The following is a 24,887-nucleotide window of genomic DNA, read 5'->3' on the forward strand; positions in this document are numbered from 1 at the left end:
GCAAACATTTCCCATAGCCTGGAAAATATCGAGAGTTTGTCCAATCTTTAAATCTGGAGAAAATAAGATGATTGAGAATTATCGACCTGTCTGTATTTTATGCTCTCCGTGCAAAATCTTAGAACAGATTTTATATTGTCTTATTTTCGCTCATGTAAAGAGGGCTATAAGTGAATATCAGCATGGCTTTATGCCTGGTAGATCAGCAATAAGCAATCTTGTTAATTTTACGTGGTATTCTTTTAATGTTCTACATAGGCAAGGAAATGTTGATGTAATTGACTTGGATTTTTCGAAAGCCTTTGACAAAATTGATCATGACATTTTATTGAAAAAGCTCTCTGAATTTGGAATGACTTCGCCAATGCTAACACTGATTTCATCCTACCTTAGAGACAGAAAACAGTATGTAGCACATCACAATTGTAATTCAGACATTTTTTTCCTGTATATTCTGGTGTTCCACAGGGTTCAAACCTGGGTCCATTGCTATTTAACCTTTATATCAACGATCTCCCTTCTAAGGTTAAGTTTTCAAACTGCCTTTTATATGCAGATGATGTAAAGCTTTACAAAGAAATAAAATGTGATGGAGACATCGACAAACTATAGAGCGACTTGAATCAATTATACGAATGGAGTATAGAAAATAATTTATATTTCAACATAAAGAAATGTTGCTTCTTAAAAATTACACACGGCAAATCCCCTAAAGAACATGTGTACTCTATCAACAAAGAATTACTGACACAGGTTAATTCAATTAATGATCTAGGAGTACGCATCACAAACAATTTGTCATTTAACCCACACATTTATGACACAATTAATGATGCCTACAAAAAACTGGGCTTTTTAATCCGACACACCAGAGAGCTGAAGAATATCCAAGCCCTCACACTTTTGTTCAACACACTTGTGAGGTCCAAACTTGGGTACGCGTCGGTAATTTGGTCTCCCCTTTATAAATCCTATCAAAACCATGTGGAGAAAGTTCAAAAACGTTTCTTACGTTATCTTTACTTTTAAAAATATAACAGGTTTGTTCTTAGTGGCATAATTCATTATAAAGATCTCCTGAAAGAATTTAACTCTCTTCATTATTAAATATATAATAAATGATCAAAAAACCTCCATAGAGTTATCAATAATGTGGTAGATAACAGTTACTTTCTACAAAAATTCTCGTTCAATACCCGGAAAGGCAGTTTAAGACACAGACATCTCTTGTTTCTTCCGATTTCTAAAACAGTATTTAAAGAAGCTCGCCGCTGTTCAGAATGTGCACTACATATAACGTCACAGTTCATAAATTTCATGATCTTGATTTAGACTTTGCTGTTAGATACAATTATGTAAAATTATTGATGACGGTACACAGTTAAAGTAATGATCGCACTATGGTGGGCACTTCGAGTTCAGTTAAAGCACTGTTTCTGAAGGTATGCCCTATAGGTGTATATATGTACTATATTTATACTTATTTCTTGGTTAGTTTGTGTTTCATTTGAGTGTTTATTTTATTTGAATTTATATAATGTAAATGTAGGTAAACAAAATGCAGGGAAAACTGCAAACAAACTGTCAATACTAGCATCTATTTGTACTTAAGATTTAGTGTGCTATTCATACTGATTGCCACAACTCATCTCTTACCAAACATGTATATTTCATGCCTAACTTTCCATGATTTTCTTTTTATATGTCAGTTGCTCTAACTGGTGTCAGTTTAAGATTAGAGTTATTTATTTTGTAGATACTAATTCTTAGTTTGTTTTATGTTTCTGTATTTCTACTTTTATTTTATTCATTTTTAGATATTAAGTATTTTAGGTCATAAATCCACTTTGAACTTGAAAAAGTATTAATGTGCTGTAAATTCCGTTTGCTACTTATTAATAATGTTGTATACTTTTTTTTTTTAGATATTATGTTCTTTCTGACATTTATTTTTAACAATTAATGTATAGTGACTAAGCCACCTGTAATTGGAGAAACATCTCTGTTGGTGGTATGAAATAAATAAACAAATAAATAAATAAATAAATAAATAAACACCTTTCAGAACAGATAGGCATAAGAAGTAAAAGGCCTACGGATTTTAAAATCAAGGTTAAATAATACAATTTAGGAAAATAGCCAAAGACGTCCCATTAAAGATAATATTACACGAATAGTGTCTGTGATATTAGGAAAATTAGGTACACCTTAATAAAAGGAGACATTGGAAGGATAACCAACGGATACTGTATTACACATGGATAAGTACAAGATTGAAAGCCTTCACGAGAAGGACTGAATCAAAATTACTGTCCGGCTCCATGGCTAAATGGTTAGTGCTCTGGCCTTTGGTCATAGGGGTCCCGGGTTCGATTTCTGACAGGGTTGGGTATTTTAACCATCATTGGTTAATTTCCCTGGCATGGGGGTTGGGTGTATGTGTTGTCTTCATCATCATTTCATCCTCATCATGATGCACAGGTCGCCTACGGGCGTCAAATCCAAAGACCTGCACCTGGCGAGCCAAACCCGTCCTGGGATCTTCCGGCACCAAAAGCCATACGCCATTTCATTTTTCACTGACCACCAATATTTAAAATCACAAACCAGAGGAATAATTGGATTTAGGAAAAGTAATTAAGTTACGAAACAGAAACAGCTATAATATGTTTACTAACGAGAATGCCGGTAGTCCATGGGAAGGTTGGAGTAGATATCCAGATCAAAACAATAAGGCACCAATTAGATTTACATTCCAAACTCGATCAAAGTAGAAGATGAAGTAAATAAAAGAACTACAAAATTCCCACCCAAGGGAGGGGGAGAACCGGGATAAATCCCGGAAATATATATCGCAGCCTACATACACGCCTGTCTCATAGAAAGAACAGACATCAACTGCAAAATGGCTACCCCTAACGCTCGGCAACGCTGTCCACAATCCTGTTAGTAATAGCAAGAAGGGAAGGGGGAGATAGACCAATCACGACACAGGACTCTACGGAAAAGGATCCATCCAGTTCTGGTTAAAGAAATTCCAATGTTAAAATATCATTACACAGTAATGCCTGCAATTGCTCGTCTTCGCACTTTTGTGGTCTACCAGAGCACGCACTGTCTTACACATTGAAATCACCACATTTAAATTGTCAAAATCATGTCTCACATGTTCTAATTGATGGAGCAAGTTCACCATATGTTTCTACCATCAAACGATGATTTTCCACAGCTTTTTTCTTTTGATTAAATAAGAGAAGCAATGTGTGCTGCAAATGTTCTTTTGCAGGCACAAACGTTGACATAATCACTGAATGATACAACACAGACGCTAGTGTTTGGCGGATTGAACTTGTGTGTGTTGGTAGGTTTATGTCAAACGAACAAACTGACATGTCATATTCATGCGCTGTGTACTGTTCGCTGGCGCCATCTCGTAGTGAAACCGGAAAAGACTTATGCATAAACCTGGTAAGTGCTTCATTAGTGAACCGACTGCAAACTTGTGAAATGTACAGTAGATGTATTGCAGGATGTTTAGGATCCCACGGGTAGACCCTATCCCTAGCCAGGAGGCACTCCATCAAGCTAGTAAGTCATCCCACGGGTAGACCCTATCCCTAGCCAGGAGGCACTCCATCAAGCTAGTAAGTCATGTGAAGTCCTAAGTGTCACAAAACTCAGGAAAGCCTTTTTTTTTTTCTTTTCACATCCTTTAAAAAAGAAGGGAAATACAGTTTGAAACAACTGATTATAGAAGGAAAATGAAGATGTGGGCCGAGAAGATTATCCTCGATGGCGGAACCTCCAACAGTGGTTCAACATTCATGATACAGGAACTCAGATAACCTAGCGGTTGGTAGGCTTGCAGATTCCTTCTTTCTAGGGCCAGTCTTTTCAATTTACTGTATTCTCTTCCTGCCTTGATCTTGTCCATGAATTCCTTACCTTGGTCTCCCTCTTGCATTACATCGTTCCTCTTTTCTCTCCAGCAAGTCGTGAACCATCTTGAATGTCGCAATAGGTGACCAGCCATACCATTCCTCCTTATCACAGTCATTTTTAGCAGATTCCTCCTCTCACCTTCTCGTGGTAGGACTTCCTCGTTAGTCACTCTGTCCAGAGTATCGTCAACATCCTGCTTCAGCACTACATCTGTTCTTGAAGTCCAAAGCGTTGTATTGAAAGCATGGGTTCATGTAATAATTTAAGCAGGAAGTTGGTCACCGAGTATTGTAAATATAAGTAACCATGCCATGTACAAATCTTATTACAATGATGGTTTAATTAACAAATGTGATGGTGTTGTATTATTGATTAAAAATGGTTTGGTTCATGAAATGGAAATTTTTGAGTATGACAACTTTAAATTTCTCAGTATAGTAATTATCTATGACAAAAAGAGAGTTTATTACAGAAGTATATCGGTCATGTGAATATCATAAGCAGTGGTTTCTCAGTGCATTAGACTACTGTATCCAGGGAAGAAGCCATGTTGAAACCAAACTGATAATAGGAGACACAAATATAGACCTTTTAAATGAACACAACTGTGACGAATATTTCAACATTTTACAAGAAAATAATTTCCAGTCCTTAATAAAGTATCCTACTAGAGTATCTGGTATAAGTAAATCCTTTATTGATTATGCTTTGATTAAAAGTAGATTGAGAAATGACAACATTCTGTCTATCATCTCGCAAAGTAAAATTTCTTATCATTATCCCATAATAGTAAGCATCAACGTTCAAAATGCCTCAGTCCCTACTATTATAGCCATTTTTCGATGTAAATTTTAAAAGTGATGGCTAAAGTGATGTCAGTAGGTAAGAAACGTAAGAGAATTGAATGTCAGGTTGGGAATACAGTGGTGAAACATGTAGATCATTTCAAGTATTTGGGATGTGTATTCTCCCATGATGGTAGTGTAGTAAGTGAGATTGAATCAAGATGCAGCAAAGCTATTGCAGTGAGCTCACAGTTGCTATCAAGAGTATTCTCTAAGAAAGAAGTCAACTTGTGGGTGAAACTATCTTTACATCAGTCTGTTTTCAGACTAATTTTGCTTTATGGGAGTGAAACTTGGGTGGACTCAGGATATCTTATTCATAAGTTAGAAGTAACATCATGAAAGTAACGAGAATGATCACTGCTATACACGGGTGGGAACAATGGTACGAGGGTACTCAGAATGAGGAGGAAAAGGCTAAGTTAGGAATAAACTCAGTTGATGAAGCTGTACGCATAAACCAGCTTTGGTGGTGGGGTTATGTGAGGCAAATGGAGGATGATGGTTACCTAGAAGAATAATGGACTTGACCATGGATAGTAAGAGAAGTTTTTTTTGCTAGTTGCTTTACGTTGCAGCGACACATAGAGGTCTTATGGTGACGATGGGACAAGAAAGGCCTAGGAATGGGAAGGAATCGGCCGTGGCCTTAATTAAGGTACAGCCCCAGCATTTGTCTTGTGTGAAAATGGGAAACCACGGAAAACCATTTCAGGGTTCCCGACAGTGGAGTTCGAACCCACTATCTCCCAGATGGGAGCTCACAGCTGCGCGCTCCTAACCACACGGCCAACTCGCCCGGTAGTAAGAGAAGTACAGGGACACCAAGACAACAGTGGTTAGACTCAGTTTCTAATGATACAACTAAACAAGGCCACAGAGTTAGTTACAACTAGAGGATTGAGGCAGCATTTAGTAAATTCATACAGGCTTCAGATCAGTGTTGCCAACTTAGCAGATTTTCCGCTAAATTTGGCGGAATTAGAAGACCGTCGGCGGAGAAATATATCATTTAGCGGACAGCGGATTTTTTGGCAGAATTCTAGATTTATTATAGCGGAATTTAGCGTTTTATCCATTGTGTGCTTTTAAAAAATTTCTACTCCAGTCTGTCTCCGAGCTATTCTGTATTTCTTGTCAGGAGCTAGCAGTCACATGAGGAAAACATGTTATTTGGATATGATGTTATGAGATCAAGGTATAATAAATTTGTAATGCGTGGGGAAAGGGCACTTATCTTTTAGTTGACGAATGACGACAGATAATGAAACTATTTATATTTATGCTATGAAGGAAGACCGTCTAATGAACTGGCTTGTTCTGTGTGTGGGCCTTCTGGTAGAGGATTCACCTAGTTTGCACCCGGTACTGAAACGCGTACAAGTTTTAGCTCGCCGCCTCACAGGCAGGGGGGCAGCATGGACGATCCACGTCCTAGCACTAGCACAGAAACAGACGAGTCCGCCTTTGAACTCTTTGACGTGAATGAGGACGACTAATTGACTTTTTAAGAATATTCCTCTCACTAGTTCCAGTGAAACTCAGAGATCAGGTGAGTGTACATATTTACTTTTATTATTATTATTATGTCCGGCTCCATGGCCAATTGGTTAGCATGCTGGCCTTTGGTCACAGGGGTCCCAGGTTCAATTCCCAGCAGGGTTGGGAATTTTAACCTTAATTGGTTAATTTTGCTGGCACAGGGGCTGGGTGTATGTGTCGTCTTCAGCAACATTTCATCCTCATCATGACGCGCAGGTCGCCAACGGGCGTCTAATTGAAAGGCCTGCATTTGGCGAGCTGAACTTGTCCTCTGACACTCCTGGCACTAAAAGCCATACGCTATTTCATTATTATTATTATTATTATGATGATTATTATTATTATTATTATTATTATTATTATTATTATTATTATTATTATTATTGCTCATTTTTATTGCTCATTATTTGAGATCGGATTTCTTGGCGGAATTTTAGCGGATTTTTAGTAGTATTTAGCGGATCTTGAAAATATGAGTTGGCAACACTGCTTCAGATTGAAAGCTGAAAGGCATAACAGTCTATAATGAATATGTATGTATGTAATACGAGATGTAAGGTTCTGTAATCTTCACATTTCTGTGCGGTGTTGGTGTTGGTCTTGGTCTTGGCTGTGCGTATCATAGGTATTTTTTCAATGTCTGGAGGTACCTCTCCTTTAGTGTACATCTGATTTATGATTTGGAACAAATAGGTTTTGGCTTTCATTCCTAGTGTTTTGAGAATTTCTCGTGGGATGTTGTCAGTTTCTTGGAGCTTTCTAGTCATTCAGCTCTTTTAATGATCTGTTGAATTAGTTTCTTAGTGTTGGTGGTCTAATCTCATTCTCATCGATGTTATTCGCATTTTCCATAATATCTCCATTGATTTCATTCCCTTTGTACAGTTCCTCTATTTATCTGTACCACTGTATTCAGATTCCTTCCTCATCTATTATTACTTACCCCTCATAATCTTAAGTGATTTCCAGCTTCTTTGGTCTTTTCTTCAACTGTCTTGTTTCCGTGTAGACTTGTTCAGTGTTACCTTTGGCCATTTTTTTTCTTTTTTTTCATTTACTTTCTAACCATTCCTCTCTTACTCTCTCTGTTTCCCAGTTAATTTTATTCTCATATTTCCTGTATCTATCTTGATCCCTGGAAAACTTACATTTCCTCCTATCTGTCATTAAATTAAGGATATCCACTGTTATCCAAGACTTATGTGGAATACTTCTCTCCTTTCCAAAACATTTTTCTGATGCTTTCATCACTCCTTTAAATGTCTTCCATTTTCCTCAAATATCTGCTTTTTTGTTCATTTTATTACTGTCTCATCTGTTAAATTTTTTAACAGCTCTTTGGGCCTCTGTGTTATTCTTAATCGTTACAGAATTCCATCTTCTGTTTACTTTCTGTATTTGCCTCCTTTTAAGTCTTTGCTGACTATCCATCAAAACAGGTTATGATCTGAATCTGTGTCGGCTCTAGAGTAACTTTTCCTTACCAGTATGTGTTCTATTTTTTTGATATCTGCACCTTTTTGGCTGACTGAAGAAGTTTAGATCATCACTCATTCCTCATTGCAAGGCCATACTCCCCTACTGTTTCTTCATCTTTTTGCTCTCCAAACACTGTGTTCCAGTCTCCAAGAATTATCAGATTATCTCTTTCTTCTACTATCATGAGGACTTATTCAATTTGTTCATGTACTACTACTGGATAATTTTTCATGGGCATGTAAATCTGAATTAAAACCATATATCTTGGTTCTGCTTTGATTTTCAGCATTATTATCCTTTCACTTTATCGCCAAATGCTTATTATATTTTGGGCTGTTTTCCTTCTTACCATAAAACCTATGCCACCTCTACCATCTTTGCTTCCTGAGTACAGAATTATGTATTCACCACTCCAATAATTTCCATTGTTAGGTCACCTTACTTCACTTACTCCTAAGATGTCCTCAGCAAGCCAATCCATTTACAGCTTCAAGTTTTCGAATTTTCCACATTTCTTCAAAGATCTTGCATTCCATGTTCCTGTTCTGTATCTGTATTCTCATTCACCTTTGTAGTGGAAGTACCCCACGCCAGAGATCCGAATGGGGGGACTAGTATTCCAGAATACTTAACTGCTCCATCATTCTGCATTCTAAAACAAGAAATATCCAAGAGGTTTTTTAATGGAATTGTTTCCCGTTACCTTCTCCATCCTATGCCGTTGATCAAATTTTGCTGGCTTATCCTCCTTTAGGGGCTATTTCTCACCCCAAGGACAAAAGAGTCCTGATGTCAACCTCATCAGAGGAGTTAATGAGACGAGACGAAATGAACGACGTGATACATATGATACAACGGAAGAGGATAAAACATGGTATTTGCACCTAGCCCACTTCTGTCTAATTCTAATAGCACCAGGTGGTCTGCTCAAGACTTTACGTCCCCTTCCAACGGAAGAATCACCATCAGCAGCGTGATATGCCAGCCAACATTCTGATGGAGAAATTTTTTTGACTAAGGGACTCGAACCAGCTAACCACCGCGTCAGACCCTTATAGACTTCATGCCTTAACAATCATGGCTACCAGGCAGGCTTAAAATATGACTAATCTACTGCCTAATAAATAACAAGGACTGGAGTTTTCTTAAGATGAATTAAAACTTTATGACGTTAGTACAGTGTGGGCAAGAAGTCCCTATGCACTGAGGATGGGCCAGAAATATGAAAGGCACAAGTCCCTCTGCATGTGTCTCACATAGCCGATTGTGGGATGCCTAATTTTATGGAATGTTTATAGAGTTGACTTCATCGGTGATTGTTCTGTTGATTCTGCCACTGCAATACAAGTCTAAGCACAAGTGCTTGGTCTCCTTCTATGTGCCGCATCACAGGCACTTCCCGGTGCAAAGACTTTTCTTTTCCCACACCAGTAAACTTGCTGCAATGGTGACATAACATAACCTCTTCCATTGTCTTATTAGTTATAAGTAGGACCTGGATTTTTAGGTTCTTAAAAACAAATTTTTAGTTTTTTAATAGCTCGAAATAGTTTTTATCTTTCTGAAATAGTTTTTAAGAATCATTTCAATCATTACTAAAGTTAGACTATTCATTCAAACTTTTTTAATACTTTATTGTAACCTTCACGCCTGTGTAGTATAAAATTATACCACTTATTTCAAAATATTCTCTAAATATGGGACAGAATGGCTTAATGAAAGCATTTCAAATACATCATACCAACTGAAATTAAAAATAACAAAGAATAATTATGCACAAATACAATAAATGGTTCATGTAGGTGAAATTTTATGTCACTTCCAGTGCATCAAGAAATAAACATTTTCAGAAACACAGAACACAGTTTTCACTTGCTGTTACATTTTATAACTAAATATATTTCCAGATTTTGCAGAGTAAAACTTTTTCTGTTAACTCTCAAAATATTCTTATAGCAGGAAAATGTACACTCCACACAAGAAGAAGTCATAGGAGTAAACTTCATTGAAGCAATAGCTCTCGGTCCCCATGGTACTTCGTCAGAAACTACTTCTCCCTGAAGTATTACAAACATATTCTTCATTGTTGAAAATCCAGGGTTCCACTGTAGAATTTTGGTGAGCTTGAGTGAATAGGCTGCACCCATTGGTCCTGGTATTTCCTTCCTCAAAACGGAGTCCACAGCTTCTGTTGCATCTTTTAATGGCAACGATGTAGATCATATTAGTTCTCCAATAACTCCCGATATGGTTACAACACAGATTGTGGCCAACTCAAAAGCTCCAGAAGATCAGGATCATGCAGTGGATAAAACGTGAACTGAAAACACTGAAGATAACCAGTCCAGAAGAGAGTACTTATTCCAGGCCATTCACTTCACGAGATATATCAAATGCCTTACAAGATATGAAGTCCCTCGGCTCAGAAACAGACAGAGATCATTGTTATCCTAAAACCAGGAAAATCTAACAATCAACCCAAAAATTACCATCCAATTGCTTTTTTGACTATAGTATACAAACTTCTGGAAAGGCTACTCTGTAACAGAATTAGTTCAGTCATTTTTAAGAATTTGCCTGTTGAACAACAGGGTTTCAACCAAACTGTAGCTGTACAGATCAGGTTTGTCACCAACGACGTTTATTGAGGCTGGCTTTCAAAAACAACTGAAAACCTCTATAGCATTTATTGATTTGAATGCAGCTTATGATACTGTGTGGAAACAAAGGACTTATCTGCAAACTACTATGCATTTTGTCATGTAAGAAGATTGCACGACTTATTGTTAGTATGCTCACCAAGAGGAAGTTTTTTGTAATACTGCGAAATGGCATTAGCTGTGAGAAAACTCTAAACAATGGTCTTTTCCAAGGTTCTGTATTAGCTCCTCTGCTTTTCAACCTGTACATAGCTGATATACCTGAAACTAGCTCTTGGAAATTTGGATATGCTGATGATTAGGCTCTGGCAGTACAAGATAAATTCATGGAAAACACTGAAGAAACAGCTGATCTTACCACCTTGGGACAGTACTTTCACAAATGGAGATTACAACTGAATCCAAATAAAACTGAAGTTACATGTTTTCACCTCAGCAACAAAATGGCCAATCATGTACTGAAGGTTCAGTTTGAGAACACTTGTCTTGCCCACAACAGACATCCACAAAATCTAGAGATTACGCTTGACAGAACTCTGTCTTTCAAGAAACATCTTCAGAAAATGGCTGCTAAGTTACGATCAAAGAACATCATCTTACAGAAGGTGGTTACCTGGGGATCATTAGCATCTATCCTATGGTCTTCAGCTCTTGGTCTTGTGTACTCTGCTGCAGAATACTGCTCATCAATATGGCTGAACAGCATTCACACCAAATTAATTGACACTCAGCTGAATCACACTATGTGTATGATATCAGGGACAATTAGATCTACTCCCACTTTCTGATTACCTGTTCTATCATATATTTCACCACTTCACCTCCATCGGGAAAATGCTCTCCTAAGAGAATATAAGAAAATAACTTACAGTAGTCAGTTGCCAATCCATGGTGATATGAATGATGTTCTTATCAGTAGGCTAAAATCTAGACATCCACCTGTTAGAACAGCCAGAAACCTACCTGACGCTAACTTTAATCAGCTTTAGGCCTGGAAGCAAGTATGGATATCCAGTGCTCCATCAGAATATCACAACCTACCACGGCTGAAGAACAAACCAGAGGGTTTTGATCTTCCACAGAAGACCTGGACAACAATCAACTGGATTCGCACTGGTTACGGTGGATGTGCCGGCTCCCTCCATAAATGGGGAATATGTAATTCGGCAACGTGCAGTTGTGGTGCTGTGAAGCAAACAGTTCGGCACATTGTGTAGTAGTGTCATCTCACTGCCTACCAGGGAAATCCTAGAGACTTTTTACTGCTCTCGTGTTTGTGTGTTGACTGTAAATAACTTGAACCTGTAAATACTTCAAACTATAAGTATTATGTATTACTACTGTATCTGTTTATAATGTGATGTGTCAACCATACGCTAAATAAACAGCGCTTCGCATAAACGGATATTAAAAATTATCCACCGTTGAAGTGCCAGGAAAGCTGGAAATTAGTGCCTGGTGCGATGGAAAATTGCTCCTTTTTTTTAAATAGCAATGTTGCTGATATGTCCTGTAGATTCCTTGTGCTGCACAAAATGCTCTTGAATTTTCCTGACCCCACATGCAACCCACTTAACACTCTCAATACGGAAATCACTTTATCTACCATCGTGTTACTAACTGAACCAAGCAGGAATAATGAAACAATGAATACAGATGAAAGCTGCTTCCAACTTAAGAACATTGTTGTCAGTTACTGTGTTTAAGGGACTATCTGTAAAATAAATACTTTCAGAAATGTCTACACATTACTTTTTATTATAAGCTAATGTAGACTTTCCAGGCACAGCACCAAGTTTGTAACTGGTAGTGACTCTTAAAAATCCTCTTCGTCTGAAATACATTCCAGAATGCAATGAAAAATGGCTTTTTTTTTTTTCCCATAACCATGAGAAGAGAATGCAGTGAATACCACATGGCAAAAATCTCAATCAGTAGTTTTGGATTACTGGTATTGTTTCAGTCAAAATATGGTCTTCTGCATTGGGTAGAGTTTCAAAGGTGTAGCTCATTTTGAATTGGTCCTGAGTGGCCGATAAGTTGATGCCGAGTTACATTCTTCTATTGTGAACTAGTCATCTTTGGTTGTGGTACCATACACAACCATTAACCTGACTCAAGGGAAATAGGGCCACCTTCCCTATTCTCCACTTGAGTAACTCCTGCCTGGTGCATCCACGTTGCGGGGGGGGGCAACCTCTACTCCAGTAGGCCGGTGTAAAAGAATGGCTAAGTTCAGGTGGGGACCCAGTCCCACGGAGTATAACGTGGAACCCATGCCCAGGGTTACTCCTTTTTTTTAAGTAACAATGTTGCTGATATGTCCTATAGATTCCTTGTGCTGCACAAAATGCTCTTGAATTTTCCTGACCCCACATGCAACCCACTTAACACTCCTCAATATGGAAATCACTTTATCTGCCATCGTGTTACTCTCCCAACGGTGGATCCAGCAGAGAAGGAGACCTTCAGAATGGTGGAAAAGGCGGATGAGGCAACCCATCCTCACTGGGGTTAATTAGTTGAGGACTAAGACGGGGTAGACGGGACTCAGTCGTGGTGAAGACAACCTATCTAGGAGTAGGATGCTCCAAAATCAATGTCCCCAGCCAGTGGATAGGGTTGAGCGTGAGGTTAACAGCCTGACCTTGTAAAAAAGCATTGTTCAGAAGACTTCTACGAAAAAAAAACGGACAGAAATTAAAGACAACAAAAGCTTAGGAAAAGGACATGAGTAAGGAAAGCGGATATAAACATGGCGACATGGAATGTAAGAATAATGTTGAAACCGGGAAAAATGCAAGAAATAGTAAATGAAACAAAAAGATTTGGATACGACTTAATAGCGATTCAGGAAATAAGATGAAAAGGGTAAGGATGTATTGAAAAGGAAGATTATAACCTCTATTACAGTGGGCTGGAAGAAAGAACAGGGCAGTTCTGTACTGGATTTATAGTACATGGGAAATTGAAGAAGAGTGTAATAGGGTTTGAACCTATCTCAGGTAGAATATGTAAGCTTCGGATTAAGGGGAAGTTTAGGAATATAATTGTTATATCAGCACATGCATGAATTGAAGATGCGGATGAGGAAAGGAAGGAACAATTTTATTATTATTTATTCGTGTCAGTAGCACAATATACATTACAGATTGCAAATTAGATAAAATATATGAAATTACAATATTACATAAAATTAAACAGTTATTTACAAAATATTGGCCCAGAATTTGGCCACGTTAACAGCACTGATACTGGCCTGTGCCAGTTCAAGTTATGTGCATTTAACAAGGCATAGAGGGCAATTAATAAGGTGCCTTGTTGTTTGTACCACGCCACATTCACATAGGGTCTGATCCCCCTTCAGGAGGCCCCATTTCTTCATATTGTCCTTTGATCTTCCAACGCCTGCTCTTAGTCTGTTCAGTGTCTTCCATGTAGTCCAGGTTTCTTCATGACCAGGGGGAAGCTTTTCCTCCAATTTCAAGCATTCTGGATGAAAAGGGATCTCTGATTCCAGAGAAGAAGTCTGGTCTTCCTTGCATTAGCACTTCTGGGGGATGAGGAGTGCATAAAACTGTTCCTGGACTTCAATTGAGTGGGTGGTAGTTTGTGTCCATGTAGGGGGTGGGCTGAGCTGGTAGAAGCCCTTAACCTCTCCACATTTGCAGCTACTTCGCGTCTGATCTCAGGGGGGCTATTTCTGCAAGGGAGTACAGTTTGTCTGTTGGTGTTGGTTTCAGACATCCTATGTAATATGTCTGCATGTTTCATTCAGTGTGACATCGACCTTTCTGGCATGTGTAGATTTATACCAAACGGGACTAGCATACTCCCCTGCTGAGTAACAAAGTGCTAAGGCTGTTGTCCTTACCGTATGAGGGTGAGCGCCCCACTTTGAACCTGTCACTTTCGGAGCAGGGAGTTCCGAGAGGAGACCTTTGCCTTGATGTTTGAATAGTGCTCCCTGTAAGTTAGAGAACGATCCAAAGTAACACCCAAGTATTTCGGTGTGTAATCATGTTCTACGACTTTGTCCTTCCAATTCACTTGCAGCTTCCTTGATGTTTGTTTGTTCTTCAGATGGAAAGCACATACTTGAGTTTTTGATGGATTTGGTTTGAGATTATTGGTCTCATAGTAGTGAGACAAAATACCCAATGCTGAAGTGAGATTGTTTTCTACTCTTTCAAAGCATTCACTCTGAGTAGCCAAGGTAAGATCATCAGCGTATAGGAAGCTTTTAGTATGAGGCGGATGTGGCTGGTCGTTGGTATATATATTGAAAAGTAAGGGAGCTAGCACACTTCGTTGAGGAAGACCATTTTTTTGTGTTCTCCATCGACTTCGCTGACCCTGAAATTCAACAAAGAATCGTCGGTTCTGTAAAAGGGCAGCAACAATTCTGGTAAGCTTGAAATCCTTTGTAAGGCTGTACAATTTTATGATGAGTTAATACAAACCTTGAAGAGGGACTAAGATATGACATGATTATTATTTTGGGAGATTTTAATGCCAAAGTGGGAAAGGAAGAGTGTATGAGACCAATAGCAGGGAAATATACACTACATGAAGAATCAAATGAGAATGGTTTTCACTTAGGACAGTTTGCAACTACGAGTGGTCTTATAAATAAAAGCACCTGCTTTGATCATAAGAAAATACATAAAGGAATGTAGAAGATGCCAGGAAGCACAGTGGTAAATCAAATAGATCATGTACTAGTGACTACGAGTCATGCGGCATCCATTATTGACATAAGGACATGCAGAATGCCAAACTGTGATTCTGATCATTATTTAGTAAAAGCAATAGTGAGGCAAAAATTGGACAACAGGACAGAGGAGACATCCTACGGAAAGAAGGAAATGGAATTTGGAACTACAACAACCAGAAGGAAAACAAGAATTCCAGTCAAAAATGAATAATACTTTACAGACGATTGGACAAGTATCTGGAATAGAGGAATGGTGGGCAAAATTTCAAAGGTGTATACAAAATGCGGCACAAGAAACACTGGGCATGGCTAAAAAGAAACGAAATATTTGGTTTGATACGGAGTGTGAGGAAGCGATTGGAAGGAAGAATGCAGCAAGAGCAAAAATGTTACAGAGAGATACAAGGTCAAATAGGGAAAATTATGAGAAATGCCGACGTGAAGCTAATAACATCTAAGAAGAAGAAGAAAAGAGATGATTAAGAAGAAACCAGAGAGTATAGAGACACAAAGGTTACAGAAGAGGACAAAGGAATTCTATAATGAAATTAATTATTTCAGGAAGGGGTATAAGCCAAGATTGAATGGCTGTAAGAATAAAGAAGGTAAGCTATTACAGAATGAAGAGGAAAGAAGTGAAAAATGGACCGAATACTTCCGAGAGCTCCTTATCAAGGAAAGAGAAGAGGTGGAAGAAAATGAAAGGCATATGGAGCAGAGTGGGCCAGAACAATGGATAAATGCCCTCACATTGAAAGATGTAGAAAATGCTATTTAAAAATTAAATAACCATAAAGCAGCAGGAGAAGACGGAATAACAAGTGAACTGATTAAAAATTGTAGCAAAGAAATGCTACAAGAAGTACACGAACTGATTATTAAGATTTGGGAGGAAGAACGGATACCTGATGAGTGGAATACGGGAATAATTTTCCCAATATATAAGAAGGGAAATAAATACGAATGCACTAATTATAGGGGAATTACATTACTGAATATCATTTATAAAGTATTTTCAAATATCCTATTGCAATATCTGACTCCATATGCTGAAGAGAGATTGGATGAAGCACAATGTGGCTTCAGGCAAAATAGGAGCACAGTAGATCAAATATTCGGGGTACATCAAACGATGGAAAAATGTTATGAGCATAATATAGATGTACATATGTTGTTTGTAGATTTTAGACAAGCATTTGACAGGATATACAAGGATAAGCTATATGAATATATGGAGACAATAGGAATACCACAGAAACTGATTAGGATATTCAGAATCATTTTAGGAGAAGTAAGAGCAAAGGTGATGGTGGATGGAAGAATTGGAAATGAGTTTGCTCTTAATACAGGAGTCAGACAAGGTGATGCACTCTCAGCTACTTTGTTTAATCTGGCAATTAACCAAGTCCTTGAAAAAAAATTATAGATACCGGAAATATTGTATATAAATCTAAACAAATTTGTGCATTTGCAGATGATGTAGTGTTAATGGCCAGGAATAATAGATATTTGAAGGAAATGTTTCTTGAAATGGAGGAAGCAGGAAAACGGATGGGATTGGAGGTGAATGACAGTAAATCCAAGTATATGCATGTGACTGTTACAGAGGGCTGAAGAAGTCAAGATAATATGACAATAAATGGGCATAGTTGTGAGAATGTATGAAGTTTTGAGTATTTGGGAACCATGTTGACAAACAATAATAAAATAAGTGAGGAGATGCATCATAGACTAATAGCTGGAAACAGGGCCTATTATGCAAATCTCACATTATTTAAATATAGTCTATTGTCTAAACCTACAAAATTCAAAATATATAAGACCCTTATTAGACCTGTAGTGACAAATGGCTCAGAAGCCTGGAACCTTTTAGTTGATGATGCAAATATATTAAGAATGTTTGAAAGAAAGATCATTTAGACAAATATATGGCCCAATTCAAGACCAGAATGGTTGGAGGATAAGGACAAATGCTGAAATACAGACATATTAGACCAGGAGGATATAGTTAGATTCATTAAGGCACAGAGGCTGCGATGGCTTGGCCGTGTGGAAAGAATGGAAGAAGATCAAATGCCAAGAAAAGTAGTTAAATCCCGAATAGATAAAAGACTGTGACGAGGAAGGCCCCATAATAGATGGCGCAATGAAGTTGAAGCCAACCTGAGGGCAATGAACATCCGCCCATGGAGACCAGCCGCTCAGGATCGAAGTAGATGGCGGACTATCGTAGAAGAGGCCAAGGCTCACACAGAGCTGTAGCACCGGATAAGTAAGTAAGTATTGTGAACTAGTCTTTTGGGTGTACCACATTTTAAGATGATAACTACTAAGCTGTAATTGGTAGATAATGATATACTACAGCAGGACAATGCTCTAGCATATTGAGCAAGATTAATCTGAAAGAAAATGTAAGGAATTTGATGGAGCAGAATGTTACCTTACCAAACATACAGTACCTTTTCTGTTATGACAATTTAGTAATTTTCAAGATGTCAGAAATGTGCTTGTTTTTAATGGGCAATGAGAAAGAATGAAAACCAAGTTAGTTAGCCTCACGGTGAAGATGGTGAGTTAGAAACGCACCATTGGTAGTCTTGAAGATAGTTTTCCGTGATTTCCCATTTTCACACCTTTCATATCCTTGCATCGTTGAAAATCTTTCATGCGTTAATGTGACATTAAACCACCAGCAAAAAAGAAAAGGTCAAAAGCACCAATAATGTACTTTATGGTAAGTGCTTTTTTTTTTTACTTTGCATATCATGCTATCTGTCAGTTTGATCTATGAAGTTGGTAATTGATCATTACATTGCTTTTTTTCCTATATATTCCAAACTTTCTTTGAAATCTTCGTTTGTAGTGTTACCTTGGTAGATTTTCAATAAATTAGTAAGGAAAGCAGTTTTCTGTGAATCTACCTGCTACTCTCCTGTGCGATGAAGTGAAAGTGAAGTTTTGTGTCTTGTGCAACCTGTATCTCAGTTTGAGCTGAAACGTGGCGACTCATGGCTGTCCAAAGATCTTTATTTAGCACAGTGGTATTGCATTCAAGGTTCCTCTGATTTAGTGATTGATATAATTCAGAGGGTCAGAGGCTGGAGATTGTATTCATGGTATCTGATTTTGATGGTGGCAGTGATGGTGACTTGTTTCTAGAGGTAACGTAAACGTACAGGATTATCTGTTCTTCATAATACAAATCATAGAAGAATGAAGATATTAGTTAAAGACAAGGAAGAACAATGAAAGATCGTAAATATATTAAGATCATTCAACATCTTACACTAAACTTCCACTATATGACTAAGAGTATTGTATCAGCAGTTAAGTTCAAGTAAAATTTTCAGCCGGTTCAGTCCCATTTTTTAATATTAGTCACTGTAATATTTTACCTGTATTAAACTAAGAACCTTTTTTGTATTTTTTAATTGTTATTTTTGATAGTATCGTTGCTGGTCTGTATATCTGTTTTCTATTTTTGGTAAAGAGTCAGAAATTCTTTGGTTCAACATGATGCAAATTTTTTTTCAGAATTACAGAAAATCCAAGACAGTTTATTGTTTTAACTGCTATATATGTGAACAGATTTACAGCTCTTTTGGTATTTTTTTTTCTCCCTGATTGGAGGCATGCCAAGAATGTTGCCATATTAATAAAAGAAGTAAAATAAAAGCAAAATTAAAGAACTGGTTGAAGAATAGTAAAGATAGTCATACTTCTGAGAGATAAGATGACTCAATTGTAAGGAAAGAAAGAAGTCTTAAAATCATCTATGATTCAAACATTTCACCCGACTTTTTGCGATCTTAATAACCTAAACAGTCATATAAAGTTCACCATATTGTTTCTACCTATAAATTGCCAGTATGGGTAATGGAGTATATGGTATATTTCCATGTTCAACATTCTCTGCAACCTGCTTTACTATAGAATTTGTTTTCTTTTGATGTTTGGTATTTTATCCATGAAAAGAATCACATTTCTGTCATGATTCAATCCTTCATATAGGTGTAGCTTCCTGAAACTGATATTAGTTGAACCTTTAAACCTAAAAAATGTTTGCTATTTTCATAGCATTCAGTATAATTGTATAAAACAGCAAGTTTCAAGAAACACAAAATGTTAATGAATTATGGATGTATTGTGCATTCAAAAGTACATGCCATGATAACAAGTGAATACTTTTAACAATAGATGTCATTCAGTTGCCTAACTTCAGAACATCTTTCTGTGTGGTGGTGATTATTGTTTTAAGAGGAAGTACAACTGGACACCCATCCTCTCTTAACAATAAGCAGAGGAAAATGGAAAACGTCCAACACTTTGAAGAATGAAGGTATTGGCAAAAGGCAAGGAATGGCATGAAGGATGTGAAAATGAAAGGCTCCTTTGGCCTCCAAGCTTAATACTTTTGGCGTTGGAAGAAAACAAGAGTTGACCAAGGAAAGTTGAATAGGAAAGATGAAACAAGTGGAAACATTGCCAAGCTTAGCTAGGTGCCCTGTGGTCACCAACCTATACTTCCAAGGTGTCCTCCCATTCATTCAACTCATGCGACTGACAGGGGATATAGTGGATGTAGTCTACTGCCCCCACTACAGGAGGAAGATTCCTCCTCCTAGAAGATTTTGTGCTTATGGTATTACAGATTTTTCATGTCATTCATCAAATGCTGGGTTGGTACCTTTTTTCAAATCCTGGAGTACATTTCTCAGTTGTATCCACGAGTTGTTTATTGACACAATATCACAATAAGTTATCTGAGATAATTCACACAAATAATAAGTGTATTAGGTTTATAACTACAGTATCCCTAAATCTGAACTTAAACAACAGGAGTACACTTATGAGTACAGTGTTATTGTTGTTGTTTTGTTGGTTTTATATCCTCTGTATAAATCACTACATGCAGTAAATTAGGCTGTGTATTTGTCTTAATGTCATAACACTTCACTTTGTAACATGCCCTTCCTTGCTCTTGTATTTCTGATAGAGAGATAAGCTTCCTAGTATGGGTCTGCTATTTTAATTTCTAATTTAGTATACCTACCTAAAGAGGATTTACCATCCTTGAAGTTCATGCAGAACATCTGTCAGAAATTGGAATGTTTTGTGTTGCCATATTAGTTACTACTGTAGTTTTTGAAATGTATTATTTATAATTTAATCGGTTTCCGTACATGCTCCTTATTCATTAGAACTCTTTTAAAGAGTTTTTATATAGGAATTGCACGTGGCCAATTGGAACTTTGCCAGCTATGCTGAGGAACAGCTGTGTTGTTTTGTAGTGTGAATGAATCACTTTTCTTGCCATGAATATTGTAATCCTCCTTACTGTGTTCAAGTGAGTTGGAAGTATGTTTCATTTTCTGTATTATGTTCATATGTCTCATTTTCTTGACTTTTAGTGAAATAACATGCTGACAGTCTTCACATGAATGTGGCCAGTTTTTCTTCCTATATTTAGCTGGCAGAGTTTAAAATAACCGGGCTGGGGACTGTGACTGAAGCACGATACAAGCAAGGGTCTTGAACTGATCTACACCACCATCTAGAGTACTTAAAACAAGTGCCATTGTCTTCACTTAGGTGTTCATAGTACAGTCATTAGTGGCCATTGAGCTTTTGTTCCTAAAAATCAATTATAGACAGTTGTAAGAGAGGGTTAAAAGACTTAATTCTTTCATTTCTTGGCCCATATTACAGCCAGTGTATAGATAGTATAATCTAACTTCAGCTTCATAATTGCACAGCTTTTCATCAACAGAGCTAGCAAATCCTATTTTTGACAATTATATTTACATGTCTGTAGATATAGTTCTGGTCCAGTGAGTGCTATTTTGAAAGCTACATGTTGTCAAAAGCTCATAACATCTCTGAAGACAATGAATGAAGAAATTTTTTTGATTAGTTTGTGTGAAATGAAATTGACATTTGTTAATACTTCATGCCTAGAAACTTTGTAAACATGTACATCATATAATACATTGAAATTACACATAAAGGCTATGTAATCTATGTATTAATTATTTTAAAAGTGACCTGGGAAGCAGATATAGTTACTATAATTTTAAACCATTCTATTTCCCAACTTTTATTTCAAACCCTTGTTGAACAAATGAATATGTGAACTTTTACAAAGACTGGAATTAATAATTCTTAACATCTAACATTTGATACTTCATGCCATAGTAAATGTAAACACTTCTATTTGAAATCAGGTAAATTTGAATTTCTGCTTATCTCAGAGGGAACTTGACACTAGTCAGGATTATTTTCCTGTTATTCATAAAAACTCTTACCTTGACATAATGTATTTTTTACAGAAAGTCAGGATCATCTTTTATCAACCAGCCCAAGTATTAGTAGTGATGGGAGCAGTTATTATGAGAATCCTGATTCCCCTGAAGATGCTCTCCCTTCAGATCTTGGTGTAGGCTCCGTTGTGGAAGTCTTAGTTAAGCAAACACCACGCTATGGTGTAATTCGCTGGATTGGAACTGTGCCTGGTGACAAGAAGAGCCGTAAAGTTGCCGGAATTGAAATGGTGTGTATATTGTTTCTTTTGTGGTGAAGTTTAGTTGCGACATCGTATTATCTGCCTTATAATTTGAAATTATTCTTTGTAAAAAGATGGAAGTTTTTTTAGTTTTTTTTTTAGGATTCAAATGCCCAGTTCCACAAACTTAGTTACTGTGTTCATTTTAACAGGAATTACTTTGGATGGAATTATCCTGCCACATTCATTGATTTTGATTATTGTTGTTATTATTATTATTATTGGTCACCAATCTATGGACTGATTTCATGCAGTTGGTCATAGTACACCGTTGATGTACTCCATTTGCTTTTCTTTACATCTACCCTTCTTTCTTTCAAAATACCAATAGCATTTTCAGGTTTTGTATAAGTTAGTATCAAACTATTCCACTCCTCTGTCAATATCTTGATCTCCAAAATGTGATCAGAATCTATGCCTGTTCCATCCAAGACCTGGCTTCTGAAAATCTTTAATAAAGTCTATTTAAACTTTCCAGTGACTCCAGGTCCCATCCATATATACCAGCATATTTTATTATTTTAATCTTAGTGAATATAAGGATTCATTTTTAGTCGGTATAGAATATCTAACAGTTGTGTTTCCTTGTTTCATTCCACATTCGTTACCATATTCTCCTTAACCTATCACTGCATTCCAGTCTCCCATTACAATTACATTGTCTTTCCTTTTGAATTATTGCATCTTTTCTCTCTCTCCATGTATTCTTAGTATTTCTTCATTATCTGCCAAACCAATTTATTGTATAAACAAATAAGAATTCCACCTCATTGCCACAAAATGCTAACAAAATAAAAATGTCTTTATTACTTTAACAGGAGGAAGAACAGGATGGGTGCACTGATGGCACATTTAGCGGCCGACGGTATTTCCAATGCAATCCTCGAAAAGCAATGTTTGTTGGTCTAAGCCATTGTCGAAAGGATAGTAGATTCCAAGATGTGCAACCATCTGCGAATGATGTGAAGCTTAAATGTAAGTAACATTCTAGTTTTGCTTCACTTAGAGCATTCATTTCATTTCATTTCATTTGTTCATTCATTCGTTCATTCATTCATTCATTCATTTGTATGGATGAATGTATATATGTATTTGTGTGTTCTACACACATGAAAAACATATTTGGAAGATGTTTTTGAAGATGTTTGTCTTGAGTGTGGCATTGTGTGGAAGTGAAACAGGGACAAATAACACTATTGCAGAAGAATATCAAATGTGGTATGGGCTTGGCTATTCTGAATCAAGTTGCTGAGATGAGAAAGATTTTGAGAAATTTTACCAGAATGAATTATAGACTGATAAGATACATTTGGAGACATCCAAGACTGTGCTTACATTGTTTTAACCCTCAAGCTGCATCATGACATTTCCAGTGCATAAACTGTGTCATGGGGTCATAATGGCACTAAGTATGTTCAGGCAAATACCTCTGTTGTTTTAAATTTATTTATTACACTGTTATTAGGCTATTATATTACTAACAGAATTGACACCAAGCTGGAAGGTACAGGGAAACCAACAATTGAATAATGAAACCGTTTCCTGTTAGAAGAGCAAGCTTATAGTATAGAAAACCCCAAATAAAATTGGAATGTATACTATTTGAAAATTTGAAAATTCAACTAGTTAATTATAGGTTTAGGTACTAGAATGTATCAAAAAGCTAGTCTTATGCATACTCCAGTGGTGATAGCAGAGCCTTCATGAAATTTGATAAGAACAAAATTAACAATCACTGGATTGTTAAGTCTATACATGTTCAAATGGAGGGAGAGAGAGAGAGAGAGAGAGAGAGAGAGAGAGAGAGAGTGTTTCACTTCCTATAAGAATACCAGGAAACACTGATTTGGGCTCATTCAGGCATAGAAAAAATTTCTTCTTCAGCTTCGGTTAAGGAATTCAGCGGCACTACATTAGGCATAATCTATGGAGAGGGCCAGACCTTCTTTTCTTGCCTGACTTTTGAGTGAAATTTGCAAGGAAGAATATGCCAAAGTCAACCAAGGATGGTCTGGCATAGTGCCACAGAGTAGTGTATGGCCTCTAGGTCATCGAACCATGAAAAATAAAAAATGAGTGAATGGTGTACTTACTGGGTTTTTTTTTTTTATGCTATTTGTTCGGGGCATTGACCCATGTGGATCTTTTGCCCCTACTGGCACCATATTGTATGAACCTGCGTGTAATAGGAATGGCGGCAGTGTGGAATGTTATGTGTGAGGAAAGGAAGATTAAGGACATCACAAACACCCAATCCCCAGGCCAGGGATATTAATCATTACAATTAAAAACCCGACCCGGCTGGAAATCGAGCCGGGGGACAGGCAGATGCGTTGCCCCCTACACCGCGGGACCAGACTGTGCTTACTGTAGTATTTTCTTAAGAAAAGCCCTTTGTTTCATATAGGCATGTTTAAAATCATTTTATTTTTGTCTAAGTTTTGCCGAAGATATGCTGACACACACAGCGTATTAGGTGCTGGCCATTAGTAAGTTCAGTTCCCTCCTAAGAAGTAGGAACAGTAACAGATTTCATGTTCAAGATATTAAAAATTGGAAGGCTTGTCTGCAAAGCTTCATCATTGTATCTGTGTTCTCTTTGATAGTGTCTGTGAATTAATTTTCCTGTAGTTACAGTACAATATATAGTATTAGTCTTCCTCTGTTGGAGTTAATAACTTTGTAACTTTGACCTGCTTTCAATTTAAATCTCCAAGTTATTAGAGTTCATATTGAAAATCTAATGTATGACTGAGATTGAATCAAGTTTAGTTGCTTATTCCTTTCCAGTGTAAAATGTTGGATCATCTTTTTGTGTGCAGCATTTCGGCAGATGGGTTGTCCTGTGATCCCTGGTGTGGTGCGACCAATCAGTTGGAAGGAGGATGGAGAAGTAGTTTGTGGAAAGTTTAGAGGTATCCAAGGACATCACAATTCATGTTACTTAGATGCTACCCTCTTCAGTATGTTCACATTTACAAGGTACTGTATATCATATTTTGTATTCATATCAGAACTCCATCTTCTGTTGTAGTAATTTGCTGGTTGTTGTATGGCCAATTCCTACACCAAAATCAGTGAGACCTAATGCTCTCAGAGCTAGGGGCCACAAATATCATTGACACTAAGAGTTATTGCAA

General features: G+C 37.2%; 1 protein-coding gene across 1 annotated transcript in view; it reads left to right on the forward strand.

Annotated features, from left to right (window-relative positions):
- Nucleotides 1–24,887, forward strand: part of CYLD (ubiquitin carboxyl-terminal hydrolase CYLD) — a 188,344-nt gene that overhangs the window by 73,963 nt on the left and 89,494 nt on the right. The window contains exons 6-8 of the mRNA XM_067135632.2: nucleotides 21,515–21,735; nucleotides 22,566–22,722; nucleotides 24,570–24,729. Coding sequence (XP_066991733.2) covers nucleotides 21,515–21,735; nucleotides 22,566–22,722; nucleotides 24,570–24,729 — 538 coding nt within the window. The remainder of the gene's footprint in view (nucleotides 1–21,514; nucleotides 21,736–22,565; nucleotides 22,723–24,569; nucleotides 24,730–24,887) is intronic.

The sequence above is a fragment of the Anabrus simplex genome, chromosome 1 (assembly GCF_040414725.1).
Source record: "Anabrus simplex isolate iqAnaSimp1 chromosome 1, ASM4041472v1, whole genome shotgun sequence".
Taxonomy (NCBI): Eukaryota; Metazoa; Arthropoda; class Insecta; order Orthoptera; family Tettigoniidae; genus Anabrus; species Anabrus simplex.